At 37.4% G+C, this 12,458-nt stretch overlaps 1 protein-coding gene across 2 annotated transcripts in view; it reads left to right on the forward strand.

Annotated features, from left to right (window-relative positions):
- Nucleotides 1–227: 227 nt before the first annotated feature.
- The window catches only part of LOC149847332 (uncharacterized), a 35,308-nt gene continuing 23,077 nt past the window's right edge, over nucleotides 228–12,458 (forward strand). Inside the window, exons 1-2 of one of the 2 annotated variants that reach the window (XM_089996934.1) lie at nucleotides 228–485; nucleotides 933–1,108. In XM_089996934.1, coding sequence (XP_089853060.1) covers nucleotides 993–1,108 — 116 coding nt within the window. In that variant the 5' untranslated portion in view covers nucleotides 228–485; nucleotides 933–992. The remainder of the gene's footprint in view (nucleotides 486–932; nucleotides 1,109–12,458) is intronic. The other variant, XM_089996935.1, reaches the window with a different exon arrangement.

Consider the following 12,458-nt stretch of genomic DNA (forward strand, 5'->3'; position numbering starts at 1 on the left):
AAATGTTTAAAAAGATAACATCCAAAAGTTCATCAATGGATTTCTCATAAAATACCGAGAATAATCTCTTATTATTACTGAAAAATCTACTAAACTCACATCTATTGTTTGCATTTTAGATTCGAAATTGGATATAGCAGGATCAAGATCGAATCCGACCCAGTTGCACCTGACCTTAGCTCTAGCTCATCATTTGACAGTTTTTCTGAAAAGTGTAGTCCTTATTTAGGTTGTCCAGAAAACGGAGTCTGTATCTGAGGTAAGGGACATCCGTAGGAATGTAGGATCCTGCATGAAAAATTCCCCCCTGCAGACTGCAATCCTCGGCCTAGAGGACGGACAAATACCACCGCTTCCGTGAAGACCAGAGAGAGAGAGAGAGAGAGAGAGAGAGAGAGAGAGAGAGAGAGAGAGAGAGATCCAACCGCTTCGATCTCTCTTTCCATCCGATCCGCCGCTTCGCGTCGCTTCCTTTTGGTGGGGAGGTGAGTCTCTCTCTCTCTCCTGATTCACGATTGCAAATTCTTAGAAACGATTTTTTTGTAACTTGGGGAGTTCTTCTTTGAGAGACCACCAAGCACCTGGTTACCTTTTCTCCTCCTCCCGTATCTCAACAGTCCCTCTGAGACCCCAGTTCTTCGGTTTGTTTCCTTTTGGATCTGTTTATTTCCTGATATTCACATTCGTGGCATCTTTATCGTCCTGGTATTTGATCTAGGCTTTCCTTCTTCACGATTTCGTTCCGTGTTCCTTTTTTCTTGTGCTAAATTTCATTGGTGTCTACGGCGAGAGAAAAAGAAAACAAAGGAAAAATGTGTTTCTTTGACCCTTGAGCCCGAAATCGTATGTTACTTTTGTTTCCCTTTTTTGGTTGGGTTTTAGTGGGATTTAATTGAATCGGAATTTGTTATCGTCTGTTCGAGGTGTTGCAGTTTTACTGAATTTGGAAGAAGAGATAAAGATTAAACAAGACATCTTGTGGAAAAGAGGAGATGGGGAGAGCCCTATTTGTTGTCTTGTTCTTTGCTTTTGCTTCTGCGCAAGTTTTGCTCGTGTCGTCGATGCCGAAGACGGTTCCTGCTTTTCTCTGGACTCGGTATGGTGATGGGTAGGTTTCTTCTTTCCTTCCCTTACTTGGATTGCTGTTGATTTCAAGAAATTTCATTAGTTTGTTCTTTTGTTCATGATATTAGGATTCAGTCAGAACTGGAAATTTGAAGGATTTCATTCTAGATGAAAAAGATAATGATTCGGGCATGTTTCCCCTATGAGGTGAAGAAGTCCTAAGCTGAAAGACGATAACCAATTGAGCTGTTGCAACTTGAAACTTTCATGCTCCTCACTGATAATACATAATTTATGACTTGATTGTACTCTTAGCGTTAATAATTTTTTGGCAAACTGCAATTTGGGTCGTTGGGATTGCATGATGAACTTTGAAACAGATTATCCTATGCATAGAATGGTTTTGCAGGTTGGGATGATGGAAATAGTATTATAATGTGGATCTGATCTCCCAATGTTGGATGCTACTTGAATCAACAGTTTCTCATTGTCTACTTGTATCTCCATGAAATTGATTGCTTGCTTTCTGCATTGATTAGTCACATTATTGTTTTTTTTGGTATATGGTGCACTTCTAACCAAGGTTGTGTAAAAGTATCTCCAACAAGATACTAAGATCAAGACCTTAATATTCTTGATAATAAACTTGGCACACATGCACAATAAGCACACTTTAGAACACTTGTGCACAAAAAGCACAACTCACAAAATCTCACAAATGCACAACGACATAAAAATATTGAAATCACTTTATTGAGCACTTGGGATTTGACTCAAAGCCATGAGAATACAAGAGGGGGAATCCCCTATTTATAAGAAAGCAAAGGAGCCAAATAGGGGGCTCCCAAGAGAGTCATTGGGAGCCTCCCTATGTGGCACGAAATACAAAAAGACAAAAAAGAAAAAGGAAAAAATAAATGGGAAAAAATAAAATAAAAAGAAATGTTACAAGCATATTCCAAAAAGGAATGTGCGTAAAATAGGAATTTACAGAAATACCCTTTTCGGGTGGATAAGAAAAAATATATATTCATATATATATATAGATACATATACATATATACATAGTACATATGTGTATGTATCTCTCTCTCTCTCTCTCTATATATATATGAGATTACAAATATCGATACATAATTTAACACCCCCCCTCAAACTTAGGGCATGATGACCGAAAGTTTGCCAAGGAGAAAGTTGAATCTTGGTGCACATAAGGCTTTGGTGAAAAAATCTGCCAACTGATATTCTGAAGTAACATAAGGTAGATTAATAACTCCTTTCAAGTAGGCTTCACAAATATAGTGACAGTCCATTTCAATGTGCTTAGTCCGCTCGTAGAAAATATGATTTTTGGCAATGTAAATTGCACTCTTGTTATCACAACATAGCTTAGTAGGTCCTTCAATAGTGATCCCCGTGTCTTTAAGCAGCTGATGAATCCATACAACTTCCATGGTAGTAGTTGCCATGGCACGATATTCAGCTTCAGGCGAAGATAAAAAAAACTTTTTGTTGCTTCTTACATCTCCACGAGATCAGTGAATCATCTAAGAACACACAAAAACCAGTGGTGGAGTAACGATTATTTGGGTCACCTCCCCAATCAGAGTCGGTATAAACAATTAATTTTAACTCAGAAGAGGATGACAAAAAAAAACTCCCTTATTTAGAGTACCCTTTAGGTATCTTACGACTCGTAAGACGACACTCATGTGAACAGAAGTAGGTGCATGCTGAAACTGACTTGTCGTATGAACTGCATGTGAGATATCTGGTCTGGTAATACTCAGGTACATCAACGATCCTACAAGCTGTCTATAGGGGGTAGGATCGGAGAGAGGAACACCATCATCAATTTTCATTTTAACTCTTACTATAGCAGGAGTTTCACAAACCTTACCATCAGTAATACCTGACCTGTCAATAATCTCAGATGCAAGCTTAGTTTGAGACAAAAAATACCCTCTATGAGAGTATGCTACTTCAATACCCAAAAAATAAGTTAGAAATCCCAAGTTCGACATTTCAAACCAAAATTGATTTTATGCTTTTAACCCCTTTAGAATCGCTTCCGGTTATAAGCATGTCATCCACATATAGAAGTAAAATAACAATCCCTGCATTGGATTTTCTAACAAACAAAGCAGTATCAGTAAAATAGGATGAAAAACCATTTTCTATCATTACGGAATTAAACTTATCATACCAAGCCTTGGGGGCTTGTTTCAGACCATAAAGTGCTTTACGAAGGCGAAACACCTTTCCTTTAGCAGACTTCATTCCAGGAGGAGCATCCATATACACTTCTTCATTTAGATCTCCGTTTAGAAATGCATTCTTAACATCCATTTGATAGATGCTGCATTTGTTGATTGAGACAACAATTATAAGACATCAGGCAGTGACCATTCGAGCTACCCGGGCAAAGGTCTCTTCATAATCAATCCTATATTCTTGACTATATCCTTTTGCCACCAAACGGGCCTTGTATCTCTCTAGGGTCTCATTACTCTTAGTCTTAACCTTAAATACCCATCTACACCCTATTGCTTTCTTACCTTTAGGAAGGTCTTGAAATACCCATGTCTTGGCTCTTCTCAGAGCTTCGAGTTCATTATCCATTGCGGCTATCCATTCAGGACATTTTTGTGCTTCCTCGAAGTTTCTAGGTTCTATGTAAGAATGAATGGCGCTTAAACATGCTCTATGTTTAGGTGAAAAAGACTCATATGAGATGAACCTAGAAGGGGTTTTTCTATGTCTTTCGGTCCTATGAAGGTTTTCCTCACTTTGAGGAGCAGTCCTATCATCATATCTTTCAAGGGCACTTCTGAAAGTATTTCTATCTCTATGAGTATAGGTTATGGGATCTCTATGCAGTTCCTCATTGACATGTTGATGAAATGAAGATGACACAGGACTAGTTTCATTATCACTTGAGTCATTCTGATTTGACTCATCATCACTAGTTTCATCACCTTCAGTTAAAAGATCAAATAGAAAAGAATAGTCTACATTCTCGTCATTAGATTCAAGTTTTTCAAAACCACTGAGATTTTCCAAAAAACTTACATTTCTGAAAACATATAGTTTATAATTTTTAATATCATAACATCGAAAACCCTTTTGAGTTTTGGAATAACCAAGAAAGGCACAAGGAATGACCTTGGGGGAGAGTTTATCATTTTTGTCAGTAAGGACAAAACATTTACATCAAAAAACCCGTAACCTGCTATAATATGGTTCTTTTTCATACAATCATTCAAATGGGGAAACCTTGTTCAAAATTTTTGATGAGAGTCTATGTCACAGGGATTCGGCTAGCAGGGTGCCGCACCCGCGTCGACGCGACTCGACGCAGATGCGGGTGCGGCACCGGGTGCGGTCAACCCAATCCTGGGTGCGTTGACCGCACCCAGGATCATTTCGGTCCATTTTTGTTTGGATTTTTTTTTAAAAAAAAATTTGCCCTACGAAATGGGCTGCGAATTTTTTTTTTAAAATTTTTTCTGCTGACAGCAGCTGCCTTTTCAATTTCGTAAAAGATTTTCTCTCTCCACAATAAATGACAGCAGCTGCTGCTCCTGCCTTTTCAATTTCGTAAAGGATTTTCTCTCTCCACAATAAATGACAGCAGCTGCTACTCCTGCCTTTTCAATTTCGTAAAGGATTTTCTCTCTCCACAATAAATGACAGCAGACAGCAGTTGCCTTTTCAATCCTTTTTCGTAAAGGATTTTCTCTCTCCATAATAAATGATAATGATGGTTTTTTTAGTAAAGGATTTCCACTGTTCTCCTGACGAAATGGGTGCGTGCAGCTATATATAAAATGAAATTTGAAAAAACCCGCTTCGCATATATATATATATATATATATATATATATATATATATATATATATATATATTTGCCCCTGCCGCACCCCCACACCCGGGTTTTTTGGAAGTGCCGAATCCCCGCACCCGCACCCGCACCCGCACCCGCACCCATGTGACATAGATGAGAGTCTATTTATGAGATAGACCGATGTAAGGGCTGCTTCAACCCAAAGTCTTTTCGGAATATTCTGAGAGATGAACAAGGTTCTAGTTGTTTCAATGATATGCCTATGTTTTCGTTCAGCCAACCCATTTTGTTGTGGGGTTTTTGGACAAGATTTTTGATGGAGAATATCATAACTTTCAAGATAACTTTTGAATTCATTTGAAAGATATTCGCCACCGGTGTCAGTTCTAAGAATTTTTAAACTTCTATTGAATTGATTTAAAATCATCATATGAAATGTTTTAAAAATTGAAAAAACTTCATGTTTATGTTTAAGAAAATATATTCAACAAAATCTAGTGAAATCGTTCACAAAAATAACATAGTATGCGAAACCTCCTTTAGATATCATAGGAGCCGGACCCCATACATCGGAGCAGTGTTGTGAGAGGCGTACGCCTCAGTACCTGAAGCGTACGCCTCAGAGGCGAAACACACACTCAAGGTACTAAGGCGTTGCAATGAGGCGTTTACCACTTTGTGCTTTTTGTAACATTCAGATTATCCGTGCATCAGCCATATTTTCCTGTTAAATCCAATATTTTTGGGATATGCACTTGCTGATGTACGAATAAGATGAAATAGCATAACATGGAGGAAATTGACGAGCTAGCTGATTTATGTATTGCATCTGTTCTTACAGCCAACAATCCTGTGAGTTCAGTTTAATTTTCCAGCTATTTTCTTTACACTTTGTAGTGGTACTGTGATTGTGAAATTGGTGTGACCTTTTTTATTGGCAGCAAACCATATTTTAAGAATTCTGCCATAACCTTTGCTGTTTGAATGATTTTAACTGTATTTTGAAATTATACACCTTGTTGCATTGACAATTTGCTTCAGAACCATGCAGTATCATGGATCTGTTGTAGTATTGGATGGGTGTCCGCAAGTATCACTTATTGTGAATGCCATCTTTCTGTTATAGAACGCTTCTTTTCTCCTCACATGCTCTGCTTGTGCTTGTAATCATCTTTCTTGAGGTTTGGATGAGTTATCTAGATACAGCCTTAACAGTTCGTGTCCTATAATAGAAGGCCACCCTGCATGTTGGCATAATGTTTCTTATCATCTCAATGTTTTCATTGAACCATCAGACAAGAAATAGATAATTCGAATTGATTCTCTGTTGGGACTCTGATCAGAGCACTGCATCAGAGCCATAAGTAATCTGGATGATGAGAAACCCCATAAAGGACAACCAATTACTCATGAATGGAGTGGTGCGTAGAAATGAGAGTCTGATTAATATGTTATTGTTGGAAGTCGATAAGATTGAAAAAGGTGGACTTAACAAAAAAATATTGCCAACTTAATCTTCTTGCCAAATGACCTTATAGATCGCCAATCGAGCTCGCAGAGCTATTGACGCCACGCACGCCAAGTGTTTGATGGTATGTATAAGAGAACAGTGGTCTTGAAGCTTATTTTATTATTTTGATTATGAAGCTTATGCTCCAACGCCTCGAGGCTTACGCCTCGCTTCATAACATGCTCAATGCCTCGCTTCGCCTCATCGCATTTAACAACCTCGCATCGGAGTGAACAATTTCAAAAGATTTTGTTGTAAACATGGATCTTTGTGTAAACGGTAAACTTTTCATTTTTCAAGAATACATTCATTACATACAAAATTCTCATTACAAAGATGCTTAATAAAAGGCAAATAAGAGATTTTAATAATGTTGGGATGCCCCAGTCTCTTATGCCATACATGAATATCTTTGTTTTGAGCAACATTATAAAACTTTTTCTTGGGGATTTGGAGAAAATCAATATATTAGAGGTCTTCTCTCCTAGAGCCTTCCTCAATCAACTTCCCGGACTGGCGATCCTGTATCCAACATTTATTAGAAGAGAATTTTATATCGCAACCATAGTTCGAGAGTTGAGAGACCGAAAGTAGGTTTAAGTTAAGTTTTGGTATAAGACGAATTTTTGGATTAAAGAAGTCTTGTTTTTCAAAATTGCCCATTCCTTTAATTTCAAGAGGTGTTCCATCCGCCGTTGAGACAAAATATGGAAGAGAGTTTTTAGAAAAATCGGAAAGAGAACAAGCACTTGGAGTCATGTGAAAAGATGCACCAGAATCTAGGAGCCAAGATGTCTTACCGAGAGATGAGGAGGATGTCATAGCGGCTCCGGAAATGCTTCTCTTAAGAAGAGGTTGTAGAGCATCCACAATTTGTTGAAGGGAAAGAGGCCCATTTGATGAAGATGGTCGTTCCTCTGGTTGGGATGCCATAGCCGCAGCAAGGATTTTCTTTCATTTGGGGCAAATGGGTTTGATATGCCCAGGTTCTTTAAAAAAATGGCAAGTTAATTTGCTATAGTCTCTTTTGCTATATCGATCATTTCCTCCTTGTCCTTGATTTTTGAAATGAGGAGGTTTGTAAGCCTTCATATTGTTCCCGGGTCTTGACACAACATTAACCCCTTCAAAATCATCTTGAGAAGAAGATGTAGCAAGGATGCTAGGATTATTCTTACTAATCCCCATATGGGTCTTCTCACCACTAAGCTTAGTGATTACATCTTCAATAGAGGGAGATGTGAAGGCGGATATAAGCGAGGACCGAATTTGTTCAAATTCGGGTATAAGTCCATTGAGAAAATTGAAGAATCGATCTTTCTCTAGTTGTTTGTGTCTTAACTCAATTGCTTCTCCGCTCCATTTTGGTTCGAGCATAGCAAGCTCATCCCAAATAGACGATAGTTCGGCAAAATATTCCTGAATAGACAAATCGTTTTGTTGAAGGGTCAAAGCCTTCTTTTGGAGGTAATACTTGTGTGATAAGTCCCTTGAAGTATACATTTTTTCAAGGTACAACCAAGCTTCAGAGGCCTTTTTGAACTTAATGATGTTGGCGTTGATCTTGGTTTCTACGGACGAAAAAATCCAAGACAAGATCTTGAAGTTCTTCATCTCCCACTCATCATGCTTTTTTGAATAATCTTCTAGAGCTTTTTGTCTATCTTCCCCCTCAAGAATCTTAATATCCCTTTTTTCAATGATTGTAAGTTTGGGTTCGAGTTCCGGTATTGAACCTTGAACGTACCCCCAAAGGCCCTTCCCTTTGATATGGGTTTCCATATTGCCGGCCCAAACATGATAGTTTGAACCACTAAGTTTAAAACTAAGGGAGAAGTGAGAGTCTTTTTCACCCATTAGAGATGGTAGAAGATAAAAAATAACACGTACCTCAAAAGTTTTTCAAGTCTTTCTTGATAAAAGAGGCTTCTAAAATATTGGCCGAAGAAGATGATCCATTTCAAACTCCAATAGCTTGAAGACACGTTTTTTGAGGCACTTCAAAAATGAAGAGATGCACGATTTCCCTTCTTCAATGAGGCTCTGATACCATGTAAAAGTATATCTAACAAGATACTAAGATCAAGACCTTAATATTCTTGATAATAAACTTGGCACACATGCACAATAAGAACACTTTAGAACACTTGTGCACAAAAAGCACAACTCACAAAATCTCACAAATGCACAACAACATAAAAATATTGGAATAATTTTATTGAGCACTTGGGCTTTGACTCAAAGCCATGAGAATACAAGAGGGGGAATCCCTTATTTATAAGAAAGCAAAGGAGCCACATAGGGGGCTCCCAAGAGAGTCGTTGGGAGCCCCCAACGACTCTTTGGGGAGCCTCCCTATGTGGCACGAAATACAAAAAGACAAAAAAGAAAAAGGAAAAAATAAATGGGAAAAAATAAAATAAAAAGAAAGGTTACAAGCATATTTCAAAAAGGAATATGCGTAAAATAGGAATTTACAGAAATACCCTTTTCAGGTGGATAAGAAAAAATATATATATTCATATATATATATATAGATACATATACATATATACATAGTACATATGTGTATGTATCTCTCTCTCTCTCTATATATATATATATATATATGAGATTACAAATATCGATACATAATTTAACAGGTTGTATGTATGATATCATTACCTGTATAGTTTGGGCTCAAAATAATCTAAGTATCATAAAATATTGTAAATTTTGAAAAAAAAAATAATTTTTTTTTGTCTCTATGAGCTACATAACACATCACCAAACATCAAATCTCACAAGAACAATAGTAATATCTTCAATTGAGGACATGCCATAAGATTCATCAAAAAACAAAAAATAAGTTAATGAATACTTAACAGTAACCAAGTTTTTAAAAAGTATACCATCAATTATCATCATCATTATCTTCATCTTCTTCTTCTCCTCCTTATTCGACATTCAAATCATCTCCAATATACGTGGGGTCTTCGTCATCTATGTCTTGAGCTCCCTCCACGTTTATCCATTGAATGTCCTCTTCATTCATGGGGTTTGCTTCTTGAACCCATTCATCCAATAACTGATGGGATCAAACTGTTCTTTATGCTTCCTTGATGACAAATTTTGTATTTGCCTAAAACTATAACATGAAAATTTAAAATTAGTTGAGTTTTGTATGCATAACAAAATATTAAATAACACATGAATATGACAAATAAACTTTATAATTTTAAAATTACCTTTGCCTCAGCCATAGGTTATAGCGAACGTTCATGAGGTCATTAAGCCTTTTGTGCTCTAATCTGTTTCTTCACTTTGTATGAACTGCTCAAAGACGCTCTAATTATTTTCGCATTCACTTGCACTGCATGTTTGACTTATGCTGCGAATAACAAAAGCTCTGACTTATGTTCTATATAGGCAGATATAACTTTTTCTTTCCATTTAAATGATCTCTAATGACCTCTTTTGCCTTATCTATGGCCTCATAGAGATAACCCATAACTGGTCTGTCTTCGTTGTCAATCAATCGAAGCACCTTCACCAAAGATCTACTTATTCTTAACAACTTAACACATGAATCCCAAAATTCACTTCTAATACAAACAACAACAACTACGCCTTCATCCCAAAACAATTGGGGTCAGCGATATGAACCAAAAAAGAAATTCATTTTGGGTCTTCCACATGAATCCTTTTCCTCCAATCATTTCTATCCAACGCCATGTCCTCGGTGAGGTTCAAAGCATTCATATCCTTTCCTATCATCTCCATCCAAGTCTTCCTAGGCCTACCCCGACCTCTTTTAACTAATATATTTTCCCATTTCTCCAGCCTTCTAACTGGAGCATCATTAGGCCTTCGCCGAATATGTCCAAACCACCGTAAACGATTCTCTCGCATCTTATTTTCAATGGGTGCAACACCTACCTTCTTACGTATCTCTTCGTTCCGAATCTTATCTTTTATTGTATTTCCACACATCCATCTAAGCATCCGCATCTCAGCTACACTCATTTTTTGAATATGATGTCTCTTGGCAGCCCAACATTCCGTACCATATAGTAAAGCGGGTCTAATAGTCGTCCTATAAAACTTTCTCTTCAACCGCAATGGCATTCTACGATCGCACAGCACTCCAGTAGCACTTTTCCATTTCATCCACCCAACCTTTATCCTATGATTTACATCTCCATCAATTTCTCCATACTTTTGAATGATGGATCCCAAATATTTGAAATAATCATTCACCGGTATATCTTGCTCACCAAGCTTCACTACACTCCCATCACTACTTCGTTGCTTACTAAACCGACATTCCATATATTCAGTCTTACTCTTACTCAACTTAAAACCTCTAGCTTCCAATGTCTGTCTCCATAATTCTAACTTAGCATTAACCCCAGCTCTAGACTCATCAATCAAAACAATATCATCAGCAAACAACATACACCACGGTACATTTTCTTGAATTGATCTCGTAAGCTCATCCATCACTATCGCAAATAGGAAAGGGCTTAAAGCAGATCCTTGATGTAACCCAACCGTTATCGGAAAATTGGTTGTCACCCCTCCACAAGTGCGGACATTGGTTACTACTCCTTCATACATATCTTTAATTATACTAATGTACTTGAGAGAAACACCTTTCTTCATCATTGTCCACCAGAGAACGTCCCTAGGTACTCTATCGTATGCCTTCTCTAAATCAATAAAAACCATATGCAAATCTTTGTTCCTCTCTCTATATCTTTCAATAAGTTGTCTAAGAAGATGTATAGCTTCCATAGTTGATCTTCCAGGCATAAAACCAAATTGATTCTCCGATATCATGACAACCTTCCTCAACCTAGACTCAATCACCCTCTCCCAAAGTTTCATAGTATGACTCATGAGTTTTATACCACGATAGTTTGTGCAATCTTGTATATCACCCTTATTCTTATATAAAGGCACCAAAGTACTCTTCCTCCACTCATTAGGCATCTTATTTGTTCGCCAAATCAAGTTAAAAAGATTTGTCAACCATTCTAAACCTTTCTCTCCCAAGCATTTCCAAGCCTCGATAGGTATACCATCTGGGCCAACTGCCCTTCTTGATTTCATTTTCTTCAAAGCCTCTGCAATTTCTTTCTTTTGAATCTTGCGCATGAAGTCACGATTTATCTCATGAAAAGGAATGGAGAAGTCTCCAAGATCTTGAGCATGACTATCATTAAATAGCTTATCAAAATAATCTTTCCATCTCTCCTTAATCTCCTCATCTTTGACTAAAACCCTTTGCGTTTCATCTTTGATACATCTAACCATACCCAAATCCTTCGATTTCCTATCTCTCATCTTTGCAAGCCTATAAATATCCTTTTCGCCTTCTTTGATATCCAACTTGTCATAAACCTCCTTATATACCTTAGCCCTCGCGTTTCGAACAACTTTTTTAGCTTCCTTCTTTGCTATCATATACTTCTCCAAATTCTCATTATCACGACTCTTACTTAGATTTCTATAACACTCTCTTTTAACCTTAATAGCTAATTTGACATCCTCGTTCCACCATGATGTATCCTTACCTAGTGGTGCACCGCCTTTAGACTCACCCAATACCTCCTTAGCTACTTTTCTCATACCACCCGCTATCTTATTCCACATTGATTCTGAATCCTCCTCGAGACACCAATCAACTTCCTTAACTACCTGCTCTACAAACATTCCTTGTTTAGCTCCTTTCAGTGCCCACCACTTAATTCTAGGATCTATCCTATGTCTATCCCTTTTGCGGCATTGTCTAATTCTAAGATCTAAAATTAAGACTCTATGTTGAGTAGCTACACTTTCTCCTGGTATAACCTTACAATTTCTATAATTTCTCTTGACTCTTTTTTGGGAATGAGGGTATGCATTCCACTCATTTGAAGAAAACATCTTTTTAAGTGCACTTTTATTCTTTACAAGACTCTGCACTATCAAAAAATTTGTAGCAAATCTAGTAATTGCATTACGAATCAACTCAACACCATTAGTATACTTCCTCATTAAGCTTAAAACCCA

Source organism: Nuphar pumila, chromosome 2 (genome assembly GCF_984573655.1).
Source record: "Nuphar pumila chromosome 2, dmNupPumi1.hap1.1, whole genome shotgun sequence".
Classification (NCBI taxonomy): Eukaryota; Viridiplantae; Streptophyta; class Magnoliopsida; order Nymphaeales; family Nymphaeaceae; genus Nuphar; species Nuphar pumila.